The sequence below is a fragment of the Rhinatrema bivittatum genome, chromosome 2 (assembly GCF_901001135.1).
Source record: "Rhinatrema bivittatum chromosome 2, aRhiBiv1.1, whole genome shotgun sequence".
NCBI lineage: Eukaryota > Metazoa > Chordata > Amphibia > Gymnophiona > Rhinatrematidae > Rhinatrema > Rhinatrema bivittatum.
In genome coordinates, this window is record NC_042616.1 from 106,002,680 (window position 1) to 106,025,119 (window position 22,440).

The 22,440-nt window shown below is 44.1% G+C and overlaps 1 protein-coding gene across 9 annotated transcripts in view; it reads left to right on the forward strand.

Moving 5' to 3' along the window:
- ZMYND11 (zinc finger MYND-type containing 11) overlaps positions 1 to 22,440 on the forward strand; it is a 315,745-nt gene that overhangs the window by 258,333 nt on the left and 34,972 nt on the right. For 8 of the 9 annotated variants that reach the window (XM_029588524.1, XM_029588523.1, XM_029588517.1 and 5 more), the window contains 3 exons: positions 5,261 to 5,329; positions 13,174 to 13,446; positions 21,968 to 22,153. In XM_029588524.1, the coding sequence (XP_029444384.1) occupies positions 5,261 to 5,329; positions 13,174 to 13,446; positions 21,968 to 22,153 (528 nt within the window). The remainder of the gene's footprint in view (positions 1 to 5,260; positions 5,330 to 13,173; positions 13,447 to 21,967; positions 22,154 to 22,440) is intronic. The other variant, XM_029588521.1, reaches the window with a different exon arrangement.

Here is a 22,440-nt window from a genome sequence, read left to right on the forward strand (position 1 = left end):
ACAGTGACTTACATCAGTCTCCAGGGAGGAACCAATAGCCAGCAAGTGTCACAGAAAATAGCCCAACTCATAGAATTGGTGTAAGTACATCTTCAGGAGATCTCTGCCTCACACATTGCAGGAAAAGACAATGTAAGAGTCTGGATCCAGGGGAATGGGAATGGTCAAACGAAGCGTTCCAGTTCATAATGGGCAGCTGGGGCCTTCTGTTTCGACTTGCTGGTGATCACACAGTCGAAGGTTTCTCCCTTCTTCAGTCGCATGAGAGATCTGAAGTCTTTGGGCATCGATGCCCTTGTGCAGAGTGGCCGGAAGGGAAGCTTCTATGTGCATTTCCCCCATTGCCCATGTTGGGCAGAGTGATTCAGAGGATCGAGAGATACACGGGGATAGTGCTTCTGGTGGTGCCAGATTGGCCCAGAAGGCAGATCTGCAGAGGTTCCTGGTGGCTCTCCTATCCGATTACCGGTTCACAGGACTCTGCTGCAGCAGGAGCCTGTTTTGCACAAAGATCCGACTCTATTTTGTCATAGCTATGGCCCTTGAGAGGGCTCAGTTACTGAAGCATGGATACTCTGCTGCTGTGATTTCCACCTTGCTTCGAGCACAAAAAATCTCCACATCTTGCCAGGTTCTTATGGCCTGGTTTGGCCTCTGTAAGAAACAGGATGCTAGGCTTGATGGACCCTTGGTCTGACCCAGCATGGCAATTTCTTATGTTCTGTGTTTGGGTTTGGTGAGTGTTTAGTGTGAGGTTCATCCTCATTCGGTTAAGATCCTACTTATTTTAGATTTTTTGCAGGATGGGTTGATTAATGGTTTGGTCCTTAATTCTTTGAAGGTACATGTGGCAGCTCTTACCTGTTTCCAAGGTCAGGTGAATGGTGAATCCTTGTTGGCCCATCTGAATGTGGCCAGTTCTTATAGGGGGTGAAGCATCTTTGTCCTCCCTTGTGGTTTCCGGTGCCCTTGTAGAGTTTCAATCTGCTTCTGGATTTTTTGGTGGGTCCCATCTTTCAATTACTGCATAGTCTCTCATTGAGATTACTTACCTTGAAGACAGTGTTTCTGGTGGCAATTTGTTTTGTGCGTAGAGTTTCCGAACTGCACAGCTTTTTTTTTCCAGGAACCGTTTCTGCAAGTGACTGTGGGGGCGGTACAGCTGTGAATTGTTCCATCCTTTTGGCCAAAGGTGGTTTCAGATTTCCCTGCAGATGTGGCATATCATGAGGTATCTAGAGGTTTCTAAACCTCTCAGGAAGACAGACCGGCTGTTTATAATCCACGGTGGGAGTAAACAGGGTGAGCCAACATTGCGGGCTATGCTAGCCTGCTGGATTAAGGGGGTTATCACGGTCGCATATGTAGATGCTGAGCAGTCCTTGCCTAGTCAGGTTAGAGCTCACGCAGTGTCATAGGTGGAGATTAGATGTCTCCCGTCAAGATTTGTCGAGCTGCGACAAGGTCCTCCTTACACACCTTTTCCAGGTATTACCACCTGGATGTGCAGGCTCGGGCAGACATAGCCTTTGCGCATGCAGTGTTGATCGGACCATGGGCAGCCTCCCACCCTGTTCAGGAGTAGCTTTGATACATCCCACTGGTGTGGATTAACCTGTCTGAATGCTAAGAGAGGAGAAATTACTACTTATCTGATAATTTCATTTTCTTTAATGAAGACAGGTTAATCCATCTTCCCGCCCTTGGCTGCTGGATGGTGGTACTATCTTCCTGTGTGGCTGCATTTCCAGGGTTTACTGGTAAGTGTCAGATCCAGTTCCTAGATTAGTGATATTTCACTCCTTGGATGAGCTCACTGTTTTCCTGTTAACTGAGTGCTTGAATGATTGTCTGTTGTTAATACTTATGTTCATGTACTGTTTAGTTCTCCACAGTGGCTTTTGCAGAGAATATTGGCGGGCTGATTTCAGTGAAGGGGTATATATATATACTGTGACATCAGCTTTGCTCCATCTCCATCTGCTGGTAGAAGTGCATAACCCACTGGTGTGGATAATCATGTTTTCATTAAAGAAAAGGAAATTACCAGGTAAATAGTAATTCCTCCTTTTTGCTCGCTCTCAGCTTCTGCTATATTTTTCAGGTTTTCGCTGCATTTTTGGGGCATTTTTGTTTCCTTTTTTTCAGTTTGTTGAGCCATCTCAAAAAGAAAAAAAGATTTTTCATTTCATCTCTTACCTAAAACAGCAATAGTGGAGAAAAGTTCCAGATCAGATAAAAAGCCTTTCAAGCTCTATTTTAAATGCGGGCAGAAGATATCTAGCTTGGATCTACATGATCCATGGGTATTGGTAGTTAGTAACTTGCTTTTGAGGGGCACTGAGGTATCCATTAGCTGACCAGACATGATGCCCTCGGAAGTGTGCTGTCCGCCGGATGCCAAAATTCAAGACATAATGGAGAAATTTCCGAAAATCCTCAAGCCTACAGACTACTATCTGATGCTGGTCATCCATGTTGGCATAAATTATACTACACAATTTGTATGAAACTGATTTCATGGCTCTAGGAAAGAGGGTAAAGCAGAAAGGTGCACAGGTAGTATGCTCCTCCATCTTCCCAGTCAAGGATGAAAGCCCAGACAAGGAGGCTCTCCTTCTGGAGATGAATGAATGACTGCGTAGATGGTGCTAACGAGAACTTTTCGGCTTCCTGGACCATAGATGATGTTTCAAGGACTGCAGAATAGAGATGAAGTCCATCTGTGGAAGAAGAAGTGCAGCATCTTCCAGCACAGTCTGGCAAACCTACAGGGTTTGTTGCACTCTTTACCTTCCTTGTTTGAAGCTAAGTAAAGAGTCTCCTCGTATACCTTTCATCAATTCAAACAGCAGAAATTCTTCAGTGATGTCAACTTTGCTGTTTGTACCTCCAACTGTGTATATAAAAATGCCCCCCCCCCCCAAAACCCCACTACGAGTTAAAAGTGGTATACAGTGGTATACAGTGGTATAAATAGTAGAGTGACATGGTGTTCTCTACAGTCTCTCTCTCTCTTGCTCTCTAATCAGAATTTTTAGAACTTTTTGCATTTATATATTTTGTAAAGGTTATGTAGGGCAGTCTAAATGTAGTATTTTCATAGTTTTACCAGAGTGAAATATATATTTCTTATTGTTGATGTTAGTATCTCAAAGATGCAAAATGAGTACAAGAACATAAGGTATGCCATACTGGGTCAGACCAAGGGTCCATCAAGCCCAGTATCCTGTTTCCAATCCAAGTCACAAGTACCTGGCAAGTACCCAAACATTAAATAGATGTCAAGCTACTATTGCTTATTAATTAATAGCAGTTTATGGATTTTTCCTCTAGGAACTTTTCCAAACCTTTTTTAAACCCAGTTACATTAACTGCCATAACCACATCCTCTGGCAATGAATTCCAGAGCTTAGGTTAGTAAAAGTATTTTAAAAATAGAGATGAGGGTGCATCTAATTTTTTTTTTTTTCTAAATGGGATATGGAAGACTGTAACATGACTAGAAAATATCCAAGCCACCCAGTTAAGGGTCATGGCTGCAGACTAGCTTATTGTTTAAACAAAAATTCTTCTCTAACAAAAACAATATGTGGGCAAGTCTGATTTTTTTTTTTTTCCCCCATGGTTCCAATCATTTACATCAAAATCTGAAATTTAATAGATTGTGATACCTTTTAAAGGATCCACTGGTGTGGTGTACATGAGTTTTCTAAACCACAAAGGTTCCTGCTCGCGTAAATCCGCCCGGATTTACGCGAGCAGGGCCTTGCGCGCTGGCGCGCCTATTTTCCATAGGCCTGCCAGCGCGCACAGAGCCCCGGGACTCGCGTAAGTCCCGGGGTTTTTTGTCGGGTGCGTGTCGGGGGCGGGGCCGATAGACGCAGCGTTTTGGGGGCGGGATGCGGCGTTTCGGGGGCAGGCCCAGGGGCATGGTTTCGGTCCGGGGGCATGGCCGCGCCCTCCGGAACCGCCCCCGGGTCGCGTCTCTGCGCGCTAGCGGCCCGCTGGCGCGCGGGGATTTACTTCTCCCCTCCGGGAGGCGTAAATCCCCCGACAAAGGTAGGGGGGGTGGTTTAGATAGGGCCGGGGGGATGGGTTAGATAGAGGAAGGGAGGGGATGGTGAGGGGAGGGCGAAAGCGAGTTCCCTCCGAGGCCGCTCCGATTTCGGAGCGGCCTTGGAGGGAATGGAGGCAGGCTGCGTGGCTTGGCGCGCGCCGGCTGCACAAAATCGGCAGCCTTGCGCACGCCGATCCTGGATTTTAGCGGCTACGCGCGTATCTACTAAAATCCAGCGTACTTTTGTTTGCGACTGGTGCACCAACAAAAGTATGCGAACGCGCATTTTTTGTAAATCTACCCCTTAATGTTTATAAGAGAGCTAGTTTCGATAGAAGTGCTGTTTTAACTGTACTTTCTGAATAGGTTCATTTACAGGACTGCCATATCAGTATAACATGGCCAGTAGTTAAGCTGTCTAATTACAAAATCTCACTTGGTGTATGGGTCATCCCTGTAGCTCAGGTAGTAATGCTGGAATGCAAACAAGTCAATTTTGTGATTCTTGTTTGAAGAGGCTGGCAAGGGGGCTGGGTGCACCACAAAAGTGACTCATTCAATCCTTGGAGAGTGAGGAAGATTCCTGCCAGCCAGAGAACAGCACAAATCGTAAATCTAAGAAGAGACTTCTCTCCAATTCTCTTGGCTGGTGAGGTTACATATGTCTCTCAGGCTTGCTGTGGGGGAGAAGAGGAGGGAAGGGCATTTGGAAATTGGGTGTAGTAACTTAATTGGGAATAGCTTGCCAATAATTTGACAATTGACAATGTTTTAAAGAATTTATAGTTATGTATGTTTCCATTAAAATTGCTTCTATCCCTGTCTCTGTGTTATAGTATTTGTGCTGTTACAAAAAAAAAACCATGGATATTGTAGTTATAGCAGTGTATGTTCATGACCACCCTGATTTTTCCAAATGTTTTTTATTAAAAAAAAAAACTTTTAAAAACTTACTTTAAAATAAAAAGTCTTTGGTGATGAGTCAGCCTAATTTTTAATGTGGGTTTCACAATAGAAATGCAGCTGTTTGTGTTTTCCTGTTTTTAATTCTTATGTCTGACTGTACTAAAAAGTGCCCTGCAGCATCCTACATTAAACACTTATATAAAATTGTCATACTATCTGGTTTTGTATAGCTCAATCACATTCATTTCATATTTCACCTCTTTCAGAATAATAGTTTTTATATAATTTCCACAGCAGAAGGTTACTCAGGAACCAAGAGCAAAGAAAGGGCGTCGGACTCAAAATGTGGAACCCAAAAAGGAAGTAAGTCCCCATGCAGTTACCATTTCAGTTCAGGGTGTTTTACTTTGTGACGATTAGCTTAGGTATTTTTACTCTGTGATGATTAGCTTAGGTATTTGCTGTAAAATGTTGCTTTTCATTTGATTTAGCAAAATCGTTAGTAAATGAAATGTTTTGTTCTGTATTGGTTACTTCATGTAATGTGACACAACTGAGGCATCATGGAAAACCCACATTTTTGTATTTGTTTTCCAGATCTGTGTTGTATAGGTTGTTGTTTTCCAAAACTCTTGAGGGTCTTGCTAATGGCCTTCCCCCTTTTAATTTATACAGCAAGGGTTATTCTCATTGTGGTTCCAAATATAATACGAGTTCCTTCCTTTTGGGGCTAGTCTATGACAGAAGCTGTTTGTAAACACGGTCTTGTGTTTAGGGATCACCTTGCTGAATAAGGATTTTAATTGTGAGTAGAGACATAGAGCTCGATATTCAGTGCAGCTTAGCCGGATAAGTGGTACTGTTTGAATATTCACTCGCGTTGAGCAGCTGCTACTTATCCGGATAACTATTTATTCAGCAAAGTGGTGGATGGGGCACTTCTTGGCATTGCTAGTTATTCGGATAACTTATTCAGCAGGTCTAAATTTAGCTGGCTAACTTTTAGATAGCTGAATATCCCATCTAAGTTGCTTAGTTGGATAGTGGCTGAATATGGAACCCAGAGGCAATTTTCAAAGCCATTATCAAAAAGGATATGCCATTATCAAAAATTATGCACGTGTATCCATAGGGCACACACTTTCAGCCTGGATTGAAGAGTTCCCAGAGGGTGGTGTTTAGGTTAGCAAAGTAAAACAGTGTGCAGAAACAATAGATGCAAAGAAAGTAGGGTCTTTCTCACAGGACAAGCAGGAATTGTAGTCCTCACATATGGGTGACATCCTGCTGTCCTGTGAGAACACCTGTTACAGGTAATCAACATTTGCGTTTGCGCACGTGCTTCATACTAGCTAATTTTTAAAAAGAAACTGCCTGGGTAATTTGCAACTAGGAAAGCTACTAAAAATATAGATGTGCAATTTTATTTATTTATTTACTTTAGAAATTTTAAAGACTGATAATTTTTCTCTAGTTATGCAAGTTAAAGATCTTGCAAAACAGAATGTATAACCACTTACAAGAATATAACCACTATTCCCTCTAAGCTGTGCATATGTGCTAACACAGAAGTTGTGGACCCTGCACGCACAGCAAAACATAGTGTGCTCAACACATCCTCATATTTGTATTATACTGGCTCATAGTGTACAAAATTGAACTTGGCTTATACAAAGTTGCATAAAAAGAACAATTTTGCATGCATGATCTTTCAAAAATTTGAGAGAACATTGCATATCCAATGGCTTGCAAAAGTATTCGACCTCCTAAAAAGTCAGCAGATTTATGTGGATTACAAATGACACACAGATTGTTCCAGACTGTATGTTTATTGGAAATTACTATGCTCTTAAAGAAAATTTTCAAAATCACAATTCATTATTTCTCTACATTTTTTTAATAAAATTAAAAACTGAAAAATGCTGCTTGCTTAACTATTCAACCCCTTCCAACTAGTACTTGGTAGAACTACCTTTTGCTGCAATAACAGCTTTAAGTCTGTTGGGGTAAGTTTTTCTACCAGCTTTGCACACTGTTTGGGAGTGATTTTTGCCCATTCTTCCAGGTAGATTTTCTCTAGGTTGTTCAGGTTAGTTGGATGATGCTTATAGACTGCAATTTTCAAATAGTGCCACCGATTTTTGTTTGGATTAAGATCTGGACTTTGACTTGGTCATTGCAGAACGTTCACCTTTTTGTTGTTCAACCACTCCTCTGTTGCTTTGGCATTGTGCTTAGATCATTGTCCTGCTGAAAGGTGAACTTTCTCCCAAGTTTTAGTTTTTTAGCAGACTGAAGCAGGTTGTCTTGCTGAGGTAGAGCAGTGTTTAGGTATGGTTGTGTTAATATCTCCCTTTTGTTGTGGGGGGCAGAGAAATTTCTTAATCTTTTTTTTCTATTAATATTTGAAACTTCTCAGAAGTTAGAGGTCTGATCCGAAGCTTTGTCAGAACGATACTGGAATCCTGCTGCTAGCACCACTTCCTAAGTAGTGACAGTGTTGTCAGCTTCAATCTGTTGGTAGGGGCGAATAACCGACTTGTCAGAGTTGGACTGGTAAAGCAGGACTAATGGAAAGGAAATTAGCAGGTAAGAAAATGTCTTGTTTTTAGGTGATTCCTGCCAGTGGACATGGTAGACTAGCTCCTACAGGCCTCGTAGTCAGAGTTTTTCTCCTTCAGTCATTTTTCTAAGCAACAATTCCTTCCTTTGATTTGTCTTGTTAATTTTTTACTCTATATCTTAGAAGGCCAGAGACTTCAAGTTTTGCCCCAGATGCAGTGAGATGCCCATTGCAGTCATCCCCAAGTCTTACAGTTGCTTGGGGATGGAACCTGATGTGACCCTTTGCAGCATCTGCTCAAGGATGCACCAAAGACTATTAAGTTTTGCAGGATGAGACTCCAGCCTTACCTTGAAGAGTTGAAGATGAGATCCACTGAATCAGCATTTCAGTTGAGACCAAAGGCCTGCACCTTCTAATAGTGGCAAGGAAATGTTAAAGGGGGAGTATCCACTTTACTGCAGAAGTTAACAAAAACGGACTCAAAATCTGCTTACCTCAGGGATAAGCAGTTTCCCTAACTCTAGCTTGGTTTATGGACTTTTCTTCCATGCACTTGTCTAAATCTTTTTGAAACTTAGCCATGCTAGATGCTTTCACCAAGTCTTCTGGCAATGAATTCCAGAGTTTAATTATGCATTGACTAAAAAATATTTTCTCCTGTTTCCATCAGTAGCATGGGTTCTTCTTAGTGTTTGGGTAATTGCCAGGTTCTTGTGGCCTGGTTTTGGCCTCTGTTGGAAACAGGATGCTGGGCTTGATGGACCCTTGGTCTGACCCAGCATGGTAATTTCTTATGTTCTTAAATGTATCACTTAGTAACTTCAATAAATATCCCCCTAATCCTTGTACTTTTTGAAAAAGTAAACAAGGAACTTTTCTTCTCAGATTATTTTCAGTGTTATAATAAATTTCTATCTATTGAGTTGAAGGCAAACCTAGAGTATCGCTTTTTTTAATGTTAGAGGATAATTGTATAACTGTGAAGGTAGGGCTAAATCATGCGTGTAACTTGTACACACAGACTTTAACCAGCATTGTGAAATCACATTTAAGCACATAAAATTGCTGTGAAAATGCTTGGGAAATTGACTTGGTAGGCACATTATTTAACTTGTTTAAAGTTACACCTCTTCATAAGGTGTAATTTGTGCATGTTAAGTATCTACCATAAATACCAACTCCACTCCCTTCGCAGGTCTCTGCTTTGTATGTAAAAGTACACGTATAGAGCCCTAATCTGTTTTGTAAGAGCCATTTATGGAGATTATATGAATGCAAATGGCTTTGAAAATTGACCCTTAAATGTACTTGGATGCCTCCAAGGAGTTGATGGCAGTGCCTGTCTGTTCTCTCTAACAGGGTGCACGCAGGAGGATATGGGAAACCATACACTCTGTACTGATTAGCAAGAAGGCAGACACCAAGCTGAGAGATTTGACCTGTCTCAGTTGTCACCCTAGTCTGTGGTGGTCAGATACTCTATGAAGAGGGCAAAGAAGTCTAAGATACATACCTTGAGGCCCCTTGGGGTGTGAGTATCAGATCTTGGACCATTTTGGAAAGAGGCAAAATAGTATGCAAATGCTAGACTAGACAAGTCTGCATAGCATTCTACCAGTTCTATATGATCTAATCTTTGCTTACCATTTTGGAAAGGGCACAGGAATACATGGATTGCCCCCTCAGGATCGTAGTGAATTCCATTCCCTAATAGCTGTAGATGAAAGTTGTGAAAAACATTCAGACCACTTGCCTATGATGATTTTTAAATAGTATTGAGCCATGCCCATGAATAGATGCAGACTCTTGTGGCTCCGAACATATTGCCTCTTTGAGGATGTGAAGGAAAGACTTGCTGACATGCTAAAATGAGGAGGCGGCAGATTTATTGAAAGATAACTACACAGTGCTTCAGACCCACCACACTTTGACCTCCGAACCAACAGCCCCTTTTTAGGAGATACCAGCATCAGGAACCCAGGAAAGAGGGTTTTGTTTTTTTCCAACAAAGGGGATTCTAGAGTCAAACTCACCCTAAGCTACAGTAAGGCTTCAAGCCTCAGTGCATAGGAATCTATTACAGCAGGGACCTATCCTTCACGAAGATCCATCTTGATTTTGTCTTACAGGTATGGCCCTTGAAAGGGCTCGATTGCTGAAACGTGGATACTCTGTGGCAGTGGTTTCCACCTTGCTTAGAGCTAGAAAGTTCTCCACTTTCTTGACCGATGTGCAAGTTTGGCGCGTGTTTTTGAGGCCTGGTGTGAAGATCGAGGTACTCTTCCACATTTGGCCAAAATCCCACTCATTTTGGAATTTTTACAGGATGACGTGAATAGATTTTTGGCCCCTAGTTCCTTAAAGGTACAAGTAGCGGCTCTCACCTGTTTAGGGGTCAGGTGAATGGTGGTTCCTTGTCGGCTCATCCTAATCTGGCCCGTTTCTTGAAAGGAGTGAAATATCTTTGTCTTCCCTTGCTGTTTCCAGTACCCTTATGGAGTCTGAATTTGGTCTTTGATTTCTTAATGGGTCCTACATTTAGGCCGATGTGTAGCCTGTCCTTGCAGTTACTGACCTTGAAAACAATGTTTCTTCTGGTAATTTGTTCTGTGCGGAGAGTTTCCAAGCTACAGGCCTTGTCTTGCCGGGAGCCCTACCTCCGGGTGACTCCAAGGGCGATACGGCTGTACTGCTCCTTCCTTTTTCACCAAAGGTGGTCACTGAGTTTCACTTGAATCAGTCCCTTTCTCTGCCATCCCTGGACAGAGGGAAAGCCACAGAGGAGTATCGTCTGGATGTCAAGACATATCATCTGGTATCTGGAGGTTATTGAGCCCTTAAAGGAAATAGATCACCTATTTGTTCTTCCTGGCGGTACAAGACAAGGAGAACTGTCCTTGGGGGCTCCTGTAGCCCGCTGGATTAAGGAAGTAGTCACAACAGTACACGTTGATGCTGGCAAGCTGATACCTAGTCAGGGCTCATTTCACTAGGGCTTAGGCAGTGTCATGGGTGGAAGTTGGATTGTTGTCTCCCATTGACATTTGCCAAGCTGTGACGTGGTCCTCCTTACACACCTTTTCCAGGTATTAATGTCTGGATGCGCAGGCCCGGGAAGAGGCAGTCTTTGTACGTGCGGTACATCCCACTTGTTCTGGATTCATCTGACTGGACGTTAACAAATTAGAAATTACTACTACTTTGATAATTTCTTTAGGACGGTCAGATGAATCCAGCTTCCCTTCCTTGGTTGCCGGATGATTGTTGTATGGTCCTCCTGTGTGCTTATATATGACAGGGCTTACTGGTAAGTGTTAGTCCCTAGACTAATGTTATTACATTCTTATCTGAGCTCAGTGTTGTCTGTTGGCTGAATATTTAAATTGTTCTGTTTTTTTATTTTTATTTTATTTATTTTTTGCTGGTCCACAGTTGCTTTTGAAAATAATACTGGCAGGCTGATGTCACTGCAGAGGTATATATATTGTGACATCAGTTTGCTTCATCTCCATCTGCTGGTAGAGGTGCATAACCCACTTGTTCTGAATTCAACTAAAGAAAAGTAAATTACCAGGTAAGTAGTAATTTCTCATTCCTCCGCAGCTGAAGAATTGCGGACCCATTCGGGTTTGTAGTTGAGGCGAAAAGTCCAACAGCTGTCAGAGCCTCCTGCCTGATAGTTCCAGCGTCATCTCCCCAGATTGACTGGTCTTCCTTGAGACCATGGCGATTCAGGCATGGACTGGGTTTTGTAATAGACCTCTGCCACTTCCAATGCCATTTCTAACATAAGGTTCGGGTGTCAACACACCCACACACACCCTAGGCCGTCTAGGAATTGTTCCACCAAAACTGCTTTGGCTTTCTCCACCCCAGCTTCCCTTCCGAGTGCAACCACTTCCAAGCTGTGCCCTTTTTTTATGGAAAAGGTTCCACAGGTTTTCCTCTTATTAAAGAACTCCTCGCAGAAACCACTGTCTATAGGCTTCCGGGGTGAGTCCTGCCCTCTAGGATGGATGTTTTGACTTTGGCATATGTAGCTCTTCCTTCCAGGTTAGCATTTTGAAAGATAGCTTGGCTACTCTCTGTAAGTCAGTTCCCCAGATAGGTAGTCCGTCTATCTTCTGGCCATCCTGCCAGTTGAGCTGTTCATTTAAAGTTCTTCAGGAAACAATTGGGGTCGTCTTCGGGGGCTATCTTAAGCACTGGCAACAAGGGAGGTAGCCTGGTTACAGTGGTCTGCACGGCCTGTGCCACCTGGGTTAGCACCATGTTTTGTTGCATAATTTGCTCTCCTGGTGCCTGCTGCTGGCTAATTTGGTTTTGGACAGCAGCCTGCAATTGTTGCTGCCCTGTTAAGAGGAGCTGTACTACCTGCTCCATCTTCTCTACTTCTCAGACTGTGCAAGCAGTGAAGCTGGTGGCTGTCCAGGGGAAGGAGAGAGGTTAGTTTTTTTTTATTTTGTCCTTTCTAGCTTGTCCAGCCCTTACTATCTATTTACTTCCCTTCCTGCTGCAGATAGGACTAGCTCCCTTGACCTGCTGTACCAGATTCTCTGGCTATCCTTGTAGCCAGGCCCCAGGAGGAAAAGAAATTCTGTGTGTTGGAGTCGTCCGTCCCCCCCCCCCTGCCCCCCCCCTTCTGTGCAATGGGCTCCTGTCTCTGCTGCCTGCTTAGACCAGGAGGTTCCACTGCTGCCACATATGTGGTCACTGGAAAGCAGCCACGGATTGAGAAACAGTTGGGAAATTAAAAAGGAGACCCAACTCCGGCTGGTTCCACACAAACCAACACTTATTTAAAAACAAAAACAAAAGTACAGCATAGAGGTTGCTAGCCTGAGCAGTCCCTTGTGTTAATAAACAATCAAATAGAGTAGTTCTGGCATAGGCTGACTTCCTGCCTTCTCCTTGGTGCCTCTTCCATCCTTCTGGGCCCTGCCTTCTTATGCTAGACTGCAGGGATCCCTTGCTGGCTTGGTTCTTAAGGAGCCAGGCCAGATATAGCTGTGGCAGGTCCTTTAAAGTATTCTGAGGGAGTTTCTTTCTTATATGCTCCCTTACAGGAAGTAGTGCCTAATGTGTGGGGAGCCAGTATGGTTTTTGTTGATTACAGGTTAAGAATATTTAGGCTGATACAGTGGTGTTGCATGGGGCAATTTTCAAACAGCCTACTTTAGCTACAAAGTCTGTGGGTATCTTGTATCTAATTTTCAAAGGGAAATTGCTCACAAGTACAGAGGGCCCACAAACTGCATTTGCTTTTTCTCTGGCCAGATTTTATCTGGAAAACAGCATGCATAAATTTGAAAATCCCATCTGCACGTGTTTTCCAATCCTTCCCTAAACATATCCTAAGAAACGCCTTCCCTTAATCCAGCTAAAAGTACAAGCAGTATGAAACCCCATGCTTGCTTTTAGCCAGATTGAGTGAGGGCAATTTTCGGACAGCCAGTGTGAATCATCATGGACCCAGATAAATGACTTTGAAAATTGTCCTCCTGTGTAAGTGAATCAAATTAGTTACTTTTGCATCCTGTTATTCTAAAATAGAATGCTGCTAAATAATGTGATAGTAAATCTAACATCTTAGTAGTGCTAAAATGGTTTATTACTAATTGATTTTTTTTTCTTTGTTTAGGAACCAGAGCCTGAAACTGAAGCAGTAAGTTCAAGCCAGGAAATTCCTACACTACCACCACCTATTGAAAAGATTTCAGTCTCAACACAGACCAAGAAGCAAAGTGCCTCTTCTCCAAGAATGCAGCATCGGAGCACCCAGACTAATAATGATGGAGTGTGCCAGAACATGTGCCATGACAAATACACCAAAATCTTTAATGACTTTAAAGAAAGAATGAAAGCAGATCACAAGAGAGACACGGAAAGAGTTGTACGAGAAGCAATAGAGAAGGTAAAAATGGCTGAAATTTTGCTTGACTTTTTTTGTTTTGTTTTTGTATTTCAAACAACTGTACTAGAATTTTCCATTGTGGGAGTCTGGTATCATTTTGGAAAGAAAAAACTTAAAAAGTTTGCCATCAAGCATTGAAAACTGTCTCCTCACCAGCAGTGTTCAAGTGAGAGACATGCTAACATGGAGATGTCCAAAAATTGTCCGTGCTTTTTTGCAACCAGGCTCACTAAATAGAGATTTTTTTTGTTGATTTTTTTTATGAAAGTTATTTTTATCACTCAAGGATGTATGGTTGTATATCCTTGCAAGTGAGGATTGCAACTTAACAGACGTTTGAGTCAACTATGTTGAATTGTTTTAAATTGATCAAAATACAATGGCATCTACTTTTTAGAAACTGTTTTTCTTTATATTTGAATCATGTAGCAACACTGAATGTGGTTATTTAGTAGTATTACTGTTGACCTGGCTCTTGGTAATAACTTACATTGTCAGGTTGTAAGCAGCGTTCTCACAGGACAAGCAGGATGGTTGTCCTCACAAATGGGTGACATCGAGGATGGAGCCCACCACGGAAAACTTCTGTCAAAGTTTAAACAGAACTTTGACTGGCCCCTACTGGGCATGCCCAGCAAGGCACTGACCCTGCAGCCAGCAGGGGTCTCCCTTCAGTCTTCTTTTTTCCGCGCAGCAGTTGCCACGCGGTGAAAGGAGCTCTCTAACCACGTTCCTGACAGGAATTTGGAAATTAATTTCCTAAGAAAATTTGCCCCTCAGGGGTCTCCCTTCGACAAATTTTTAGTCATCTTACGGAACCCGGTAAGTTTTTTGCCTTTTTCCATCGACTACCGTCGAATTTGGCCCTTGAGGCCTGTTGGCACTTACCGATCCCCAGCCTAAATTTTGGCTTCAGGCCATGGCAACGGGGTTCCGCCGTTGTCCGGATTGTACCCGGACTATGTCCATCACAGACCCCCACAGGGTTTGTGTGATGTGTTTGGGTAGTGAGCATGATGTCCTGACTTGCACCACATGTGCCTTAATGACACCCAAGGGTCGCAAAGCCAGGATGGAGAAGATGGGACTCCTCTTCCATGCACCCACCCCAACACCATCGATAGCATCGACGTCATCGGAACCGGCACCGTCGAAGTTGTACCATCATCGTCAACCCTCCGGTGACCGTCCGCCATCGATCGCTTCTCGGCCGTCGACTCCCGTCCCTTCCCCGGATGGGCAAGGGGATCGGAAGGAAAAGCACCGCTATCGACGGCACAAATCTCGGCCTGTCGAGGATCCACAGCCATCGACCTCTGCTCAAGCCGAGCCACCGACAAGAAGCCGCGAACAGACCGGACACCCTCCACGTCTCGTTCGCAGGCATCGAGGAAACCCTCACCCTCCCGGGGTGCGGGGGCCGTGATCCCACCGGTTACGGTGGTCCCTCCGGCCCTGCCTCAGCCTCCCTCTCCCGTCGAGCCGGGTATGGTTACCCCTGGTCTCCGGGCAGAACTGGACCAGCTGGTCCAGGAGGCCATCGAGAAAGCGATGAAGAAATTGCAACCTCCATCGGCACCGTCTCCGGCACCGGTTCCAGTGCCGCCCCCGGCACCGACACCGGCACCGCCACCGAGGAGGGAACCGACCACCGAGCCGTTGATACAAGCGCTAGCACCGCTACTGAGCCGCATGGAGGCGCTCATGACGGCCCTTCCATCGGTGATTCCAGTGCCTTCGACAACACCACCGTCTCCGACTGGATTTTCATCGGCAGGAGAAACACCGTTCCGGATTCCTCCTTCCGGGGTGGTTCCATCGGTGCCTTCTGGTATATCTCCACCGATATATCCTTTGGTTCCATCCATTCCACGCCAGGCACCGATTCCATCGACAGCACCGAAGCCATCGATGCCATTTCTGGTTCCACCTACGGCACCGATTCCACCTCGGTTTCCATCGATGCCTTTAGAGCCTCAGCCAGGTCCATCAGGGGTTACAAACCCCACTTGATCCCTACGATACCTGGGGTGATGATGATGATACATCTTCTGACACGGATTTGCCTTCGCCTCCATCTCCTACAGAGAGTAGAAAAAGATCTCCTCCTGAGGATCTCTCTTTCATTAATTTTGTGAAAGAGATGTCAGAAGTTGTACCTTTTCAACTACAATCTGAAGCTGATGACAGACACCAGATGATGGAACTCCTTCAATTTCTGGATGCTCCAAAAATCATCGCTTCCATCCCTATACACCAGGTGTTTTTGGATCTGCTCAAGAAAAACTGGGAATCTCCTTCATCAGTGTCCCCAGTTAACAAAAAGCTGACTCCACCTACCTTGTCCAGTCAGCACCAGGTTTCCAAAAACCTCAACTGGATCATCGCTCTGTTGTGGTTGAGTCCGCGCAGAAGAAGGCCAAGCGTCTTAAGCCACACTCTTCTACCCCGCCTACCAGGGACAACAAGTTCCTAGATAGTGTTGGACGGAAAGTCTATCATGGAGCTATGTTGATTTCACGCATAGCTTCATATCAACTTTATATGACTCAGTACAACAGAGCCATCCTTAAGCAGATGCAAGACTATGCTGACACGTTACCAGACCAATACCAACCGCAACTTCAAGCCCTTCTTCACAAGGGATTTGAGGCAGGGAAGCACGAGATTAGGACTGCCTACGACATATTCGATGCTTCCACAAAAGTTTCAGCCACAGCCATCTCAGCCAGACGTTGGGCTTGGTTAAAATCATCCAACCTTCGCCCAGAGGTTCAGGATCGTCTTGCTGATTTACCCTGCTTAGGCGATAATTTGTTTGGAGAGCAAATTCAGCAGATTGTGGCGGAGTTGAAAGACCACCATGAGACGTTGAAACAACTCTCATCTGTCCCACCTGAGCTGACCTCCAAGCAACCGCAAAAGAAAGACTCTAAGAAGTCATTCTTTCGACCACGCCGTTATTATCCTCCATCGGCCAGGCCTCGTCCAGCTCGATCCTCTACTAGGCCTCAGCCGCGTCAGCCTAGGAAACAAAGGCCTACTGTAGCCCCTCCTCCTGGGCCTGCGGCTGGACTTTGACTCCCCTGTAGGGAACACATGCCAAACCCCTCTTCCGGACATCCCTGTAGGAGGTCGACTGTACCATTTTTTTACAACCTTGGTTGCAGATCACCTCAGATCAGTGGGTGCTAACAATTATCGCACAGGGTTACCACCTCAACTTCATATCTCTTCCGGCAGACTCCCCGCCTCTTCAAGCGTGGAGTCTATCCACCCATTTGGCTCAATTACAACAGGAAGTATCCCTTCTTCTGCAATCAAATGCTATAGAACCCGTTCCTCCCTCTCAACGAGGCACGGGATTCTATTCCAGATACTTCCTAATACCAAAGAAATCAGGGGGACTACGTCCCATTTTGGACCTTCGAGCCCTCAACAAATACCTTCAAAAAGAGAAATTCAAAATGGTAACCCTAGGCGCGCTGCTCCCTCTGCTACAAAGAGGGGATTGGCTGTGCTCTCTCGACCTCAAGGACGCTTATACCCACATTGCGATCACACAATCCCATCGCAAATATCTGCGGTTTCTAGTAGGCCACGACCATTATCAATACCGTGTCCTACCTTTCGGTCTAGCTTCTGCCCCACGAGTCTTTACCAAATGTCTCGTAGTGGTAGCAGCATTCCTAAGGAAGGAAGGTGTCCACGTCTACCCATACCTGGACGATTGGCTAATCAGGGCCTCCACCCAGCAGATAGCTCAATCCTCCCTAAAATTGACAATTCAAACACTCCTTTCCTTAGGGTTTCTCGTCAATTACGAGAAATCTTGCTTAGTCCCGTCTCAAACCTTATCCTTCATTGGGGCAGACTTGGACACCTTACAGGCAAAGGCTTACCTTCCTCTTCAGAGGGTCCACACCCTAATGTCCCTGGCTCGCCAGCTCCAGTCTCAGAACACTGCCACGGCTCGCCAGTTCCTCATTCTCCTAGGGCACATGGCATCCTCGGTTCAAGTCACTCCCATGACCCGACTAGCCATGAGAGTAACACAATGGACTCTACGACACCAATGGATTCAAGCTTTTCAGCCTCTGTCCTCCATAGTCACAGTCACACAAGCGCTGCGCCTATCCTTAACCTGGTGGACGACTCAGGTCAACCTCCTTCAGGGCTTACCCTTTCTTCCACCGGAACCGCAAGTAATCCTAACCACCGACGCTTCTCACATCGGTTGGGGAGCCCATGTGGACGACTTTCAAACCCAAGGGTTATGGTCCAAAGAGGAAGCCGAACACCAGATCAATTTCCTGGAACTTCGAGCAATCCGCTATGCGCTCCGCACTTTCAAAGATCATCTCTTTCATCAGATAATCTTAATCCAGACGGACAACCAAGTGGCCATGTGGTACATAAACAAGCAGGGAGGCACAGGCTCCTTCCTTCTGTGTCAGGAAGCTGCGCAGATCTGGGCGGAAGCCCTCTCCCACTCCATGTACCTCAGGGCCACTTACCTGCCGGGAGTAGACAATGTATTGGCAGACCAGCTGAGCCGTGTCTTCCAACCACACGAGTGGTCACTCGATCCTCTGGTAACGACCTCTCTGTTTCACAAGTGGGGTTCTCCCCGCATAGACCTCTTTGCGTCCCCTCAGAACCACAAAGTGGACGATTACTGCTCTCTCATTCGGAGCCAGCACTCTCGGCCGGGGATGCATTCTCCCTCAAGTGGACAACCGGTCTGCTCTATGCATTCCCTCCACTTCCTCTTGTGTCAAAGACTCTCGTGAAGCTACGCCACGACGGGGGGGAACCATGATCCTAATAGCACCCTACTGGCCACGCCAAGTATGGTTTCCAATACTCCAGGATCTCTCCAATCCGCAGGCACATTCCTCTGGGAAAGGACCCGCATCTACTCACTCAAAACGACGGATGCCTCCTCCATCCCAACCTCCAAGCCTTGTCCCTGACGGCATGGATGTTGAAAGGTTAGTCCTTCAGCCTTTCAGATTCCGTTTCTCGGGTCCTGATAGCTTCACGAAAGCCTTCCACAAGAAAGTCTTACTCATACAAATGGAAAAGGTACACATCATGGTGCACTTCTCAGTCCCTTGATCCCCTTTCCTGTCCAATCTCCAAATTCTTGGACTATTTATGGCATCTCTCTGAATCAGGTCTTAAAACCTCTTCTATCAGAATGCATGTCAGTGCGGTAGCCGCCTTCCATAAAGGTGTACAGGGTGTCCCTATTTCAGTACAACCCCTAGTAACCCGTTTTCTTAAAGGCTTGCTCCATCTGAAGCCACCCTTACGTCCTCCGGCCCCATCTTGGGACCTTAACCTGGTTCTTGGTCGTCTAATGAAACCTCCTTTCGAACCTCTGCACTCCTGTGAGTTAAAGTATCTCACATGGAAAGTGTTATTCCTCTTGGCTATCACTTCAGCTCGCAGGGTTAGTGAATTGCAGGCCCTAGTTACCTATCCGCCTTACACTAAGCTCCTGCAGGACCGGGCGGTACTCCGCACTCATCCTAAATTTTTACCTAAGGTAGTTTCTGAGTTTCATATCAATCAATCTATCGTACTACCTATCTTTTTTCCCAGGCCCCACTCCAACTCTGGAGAGCAGACCCTGCATACCCTAGACTGTAAACGAGCTCTAGCTTTTTACCTAGACCGTACAGTTTCCCATAGGAAGAGCACTCAATTATTCGTCTCTTTCCATCCTAATAAGCTGGGACAACCTGTGGGTAAGCAGGCTCTTTCTTCCTGGTTGGCGGACTGCATTTCTTTTTGCTATCAGCAAGCTGGCATTCCTTTTCAAGACCGTGTTAAAGCACACTCTGTGAGGGCCATGGCGACGTCAGTGGCACACCTTCGATCGGTGCCGCTTCCTGACATCTGCAAAGCTGCAACCTGGAGTTCTCTCCATACCTTTGCAGCCCATTATTGTTTGGACAAAGCTGGAAGACAGGACTCCATCTTCGGCCAGTCTGTCTTGCGTAACCTTTTTCCAACCTGATGTACCAACACCCTTCCACCTACCCGGTTGGGTGCGGATGCCCTTTCCCAAATTTCTCCTCACTTATTGTGCTTGCTGCACACCGTTGGGTACATTTGGTGCAAGTCGGGACATCCTCAGCTCGGTACTCACCCATTTGTGAGGACAACCATCCTGCTTGTCCTGTGAGAAAGCAAATGTTGCTTACCTGATGTAACAGGTGTTCTCACAGGACAGCAGGATGTTAGTCCTCACGAAACCCGCCCGCCTCCCCGCGGTGTTGGGTTCGTTTTATTTTTACTTTCTAGGCACTGCCTGTAGCTTTGAAAATCAGACTGAAGGGAGACCCCTGCTGGCTGCAGGGTCAGTGCCTTGCTGGGCATGCCCAGTAGGGGCCAGTCAAAGTTCTGTTTAAACTTTGACAGAAGTTTTCCGTGGTGGGCTCCATCCTCGATGTCACCCATTTGTGAGGACTAACATCCTGCTGTTCTGTGAGAACACCTGTTACATCAGGTAAGCAACATTTGCTTTCTTAGCCTTCCAGACTTTTAATTTATTGTGATATCCTTACCACATTCTCTCTTCAAAGTTCTTGATCATTGTTTCACAAAAGATGCATTTTATTTTAAAAGCACTATTTTGCATAACTGTTAGACTTATTTATTTCAGTAACAAATTTTTAGAAAGAGAGAGTGGAATTAAATGCAGCTATATATAGTATTGGTCAATGATATTTGTGTTAAAAATTAGTATTTTACCACAAGTAGATTTTCTGTAAATGTTTAAAAAATATAAAAGCTATGAGAGAACAGCTAATTTGGTTTGTTCACTGCATAGTGTTGTATCTTCAGTAAAAAAAACAGTACAGAAACAGCTAGCTGAACACCTGGATAACAATAACATACTGTACCCATCTCAACACGGTTTTCGAAAACACTACAGCACTGAGACTCTTCTCCTCTCTCTAACAGATAACATCCTGAGAGGCTTTGATAGTGGTAAACACTATATTCTACTAATGCTTGACCTATCGGCAGCCTTTGACACAGTAAACCATAAAATACTACTAATAGACTGGAAGAAATCAGATTACACGGCCCAAACATTAAAATGGTTCAGTTCATATCTAAAAAACAGGTTTTTCCAAGTTCAGATCAACAACACAGTATCAGAAAAAATTAATCCCAAAACAGGAGTTCCACAGGGATCAGCACTATCGGCGACCCTTTTTAACATATACATGCTGCCATTATGCCACCTACTTGCAGGACTAGGAATTATCCACTACATTTACGCCGACGACATCCAACTAATTCTACCCATAGACGACACTTTAGATGAAACATTAAACCTAGCCAACATGTATCTAAGCATTATAAAACAACTACTGACACAAATGGAGCTTGTAATTAATATTGATAAAACAGAATTTCTACACTTAGAATGAAAAAACTCGGAAATCAGTCAAACCTCAATAACTCTCAAAGACAACCAGAAAATTGAACTAACTGGAAAAGTACGTAACCTGGGAATAATTATAGACCCTGAAATCAATCTGAAACAACACATATCACTAAAAGTAAAGGAAGGTTATGCAAAGCTCATGGTACTCAGAAAACTTAAACCACTACTAACTCAAAATGACTTCCGAACGATACTTCAGGCACTAATTTTCTCCAGCACAGACTACTGCAATGCCCTTATGCTAGGACTACCAAATACGACACTAAGACCACTGCAAATACTACAGAACACAGCAGCTAGAATACTAACTGGAAAAAGAAGGCGGGACCATATAACTGAAACTCTAGCAGATTTACATTGGCTACCAATTGAACACAGAATTAAATACAAAACCCTATGTATCATCCACAAACTAATTTATGATGAGAAATCAGATTGGCTAAACACAGCATTACGGGTACACACGCCACACAGGAATCTCCGATCAGCAAATAAAGCACTCCTAACCATTCCATCAGTTAAAACAGCAAGACTGACCAAAGTGAGAGAGAGAGCCCTATCACTAGCAGGACCCATAATCTGGAACACAATGCCTCCAGAGATCAGACTACAAAGTAATCTAAAGACATTCAAGAAAAGTTTAAAAACATGGCTTTTTAAACAAGCATTTTACAAAGAGACAAAAGAATAGAGAGAAATTACTCAGGAAAAAACAGAAAGGCACAGACACACAGTAAGTAGAACTTTACAATAGATTAGTCTATGAACTCTACACCACAACAAACATAACTATAATACTATGTGAGATAAAACTACCCGTGTAAGTACCTTGGTACAACTGGTCATGAACTACTTCGCGAAATGTCTGTCTAATGATATATTGTAACAGAACCTTTAATGGCACCTGTTAGAATGTACTATAGTACGCTTTTCCCCTCATTAAATATGTGCCTACATGTAAACCGTTGCGATGGTATCTAACTTAGCAATGGTATAGAAAAGTTTTTAAATAAATTATGAAAATAATTATTCCCATGTTTTTAATGTCAGCTACGTGCAGAGATGGAGGAAGAAAAGAGGCAAGCTGTGAATAAAGCTGTGGCCAATATGCAAGGAGAGATAGATAGGAAGTGCAAGCAGGTGAAGGAAAAGTGTAAAGAAGAGTTTGTAGAAGAAATTAAGAAGCTGGAATCTCAGAACAAACAGCTAATTTCCCAGACAAAGAAGAAACAGTGGGTAAGTGAAGTCTATTCTCATACAGTTTGATGATACAGCTAGAAACATCTTTTGATACAAAGAGGGATTTTAATGCCTTTTTCAATGCTGGCTATCCACTCTTTTTAGGTATTTCAAATTGAATTTTAATTTTGAAAATAATTGTATAGCAATACGCTCAGCTTCCTGAAAAGATATAAACTTATATACTAATGACATAATTGTAAGAGCTGTGTTTTAAGAATCTGTTCTTACATGGTGGCAAGAAGATTTAATTTACATTTAGGAAAGATTCACTGTCTCTCTAT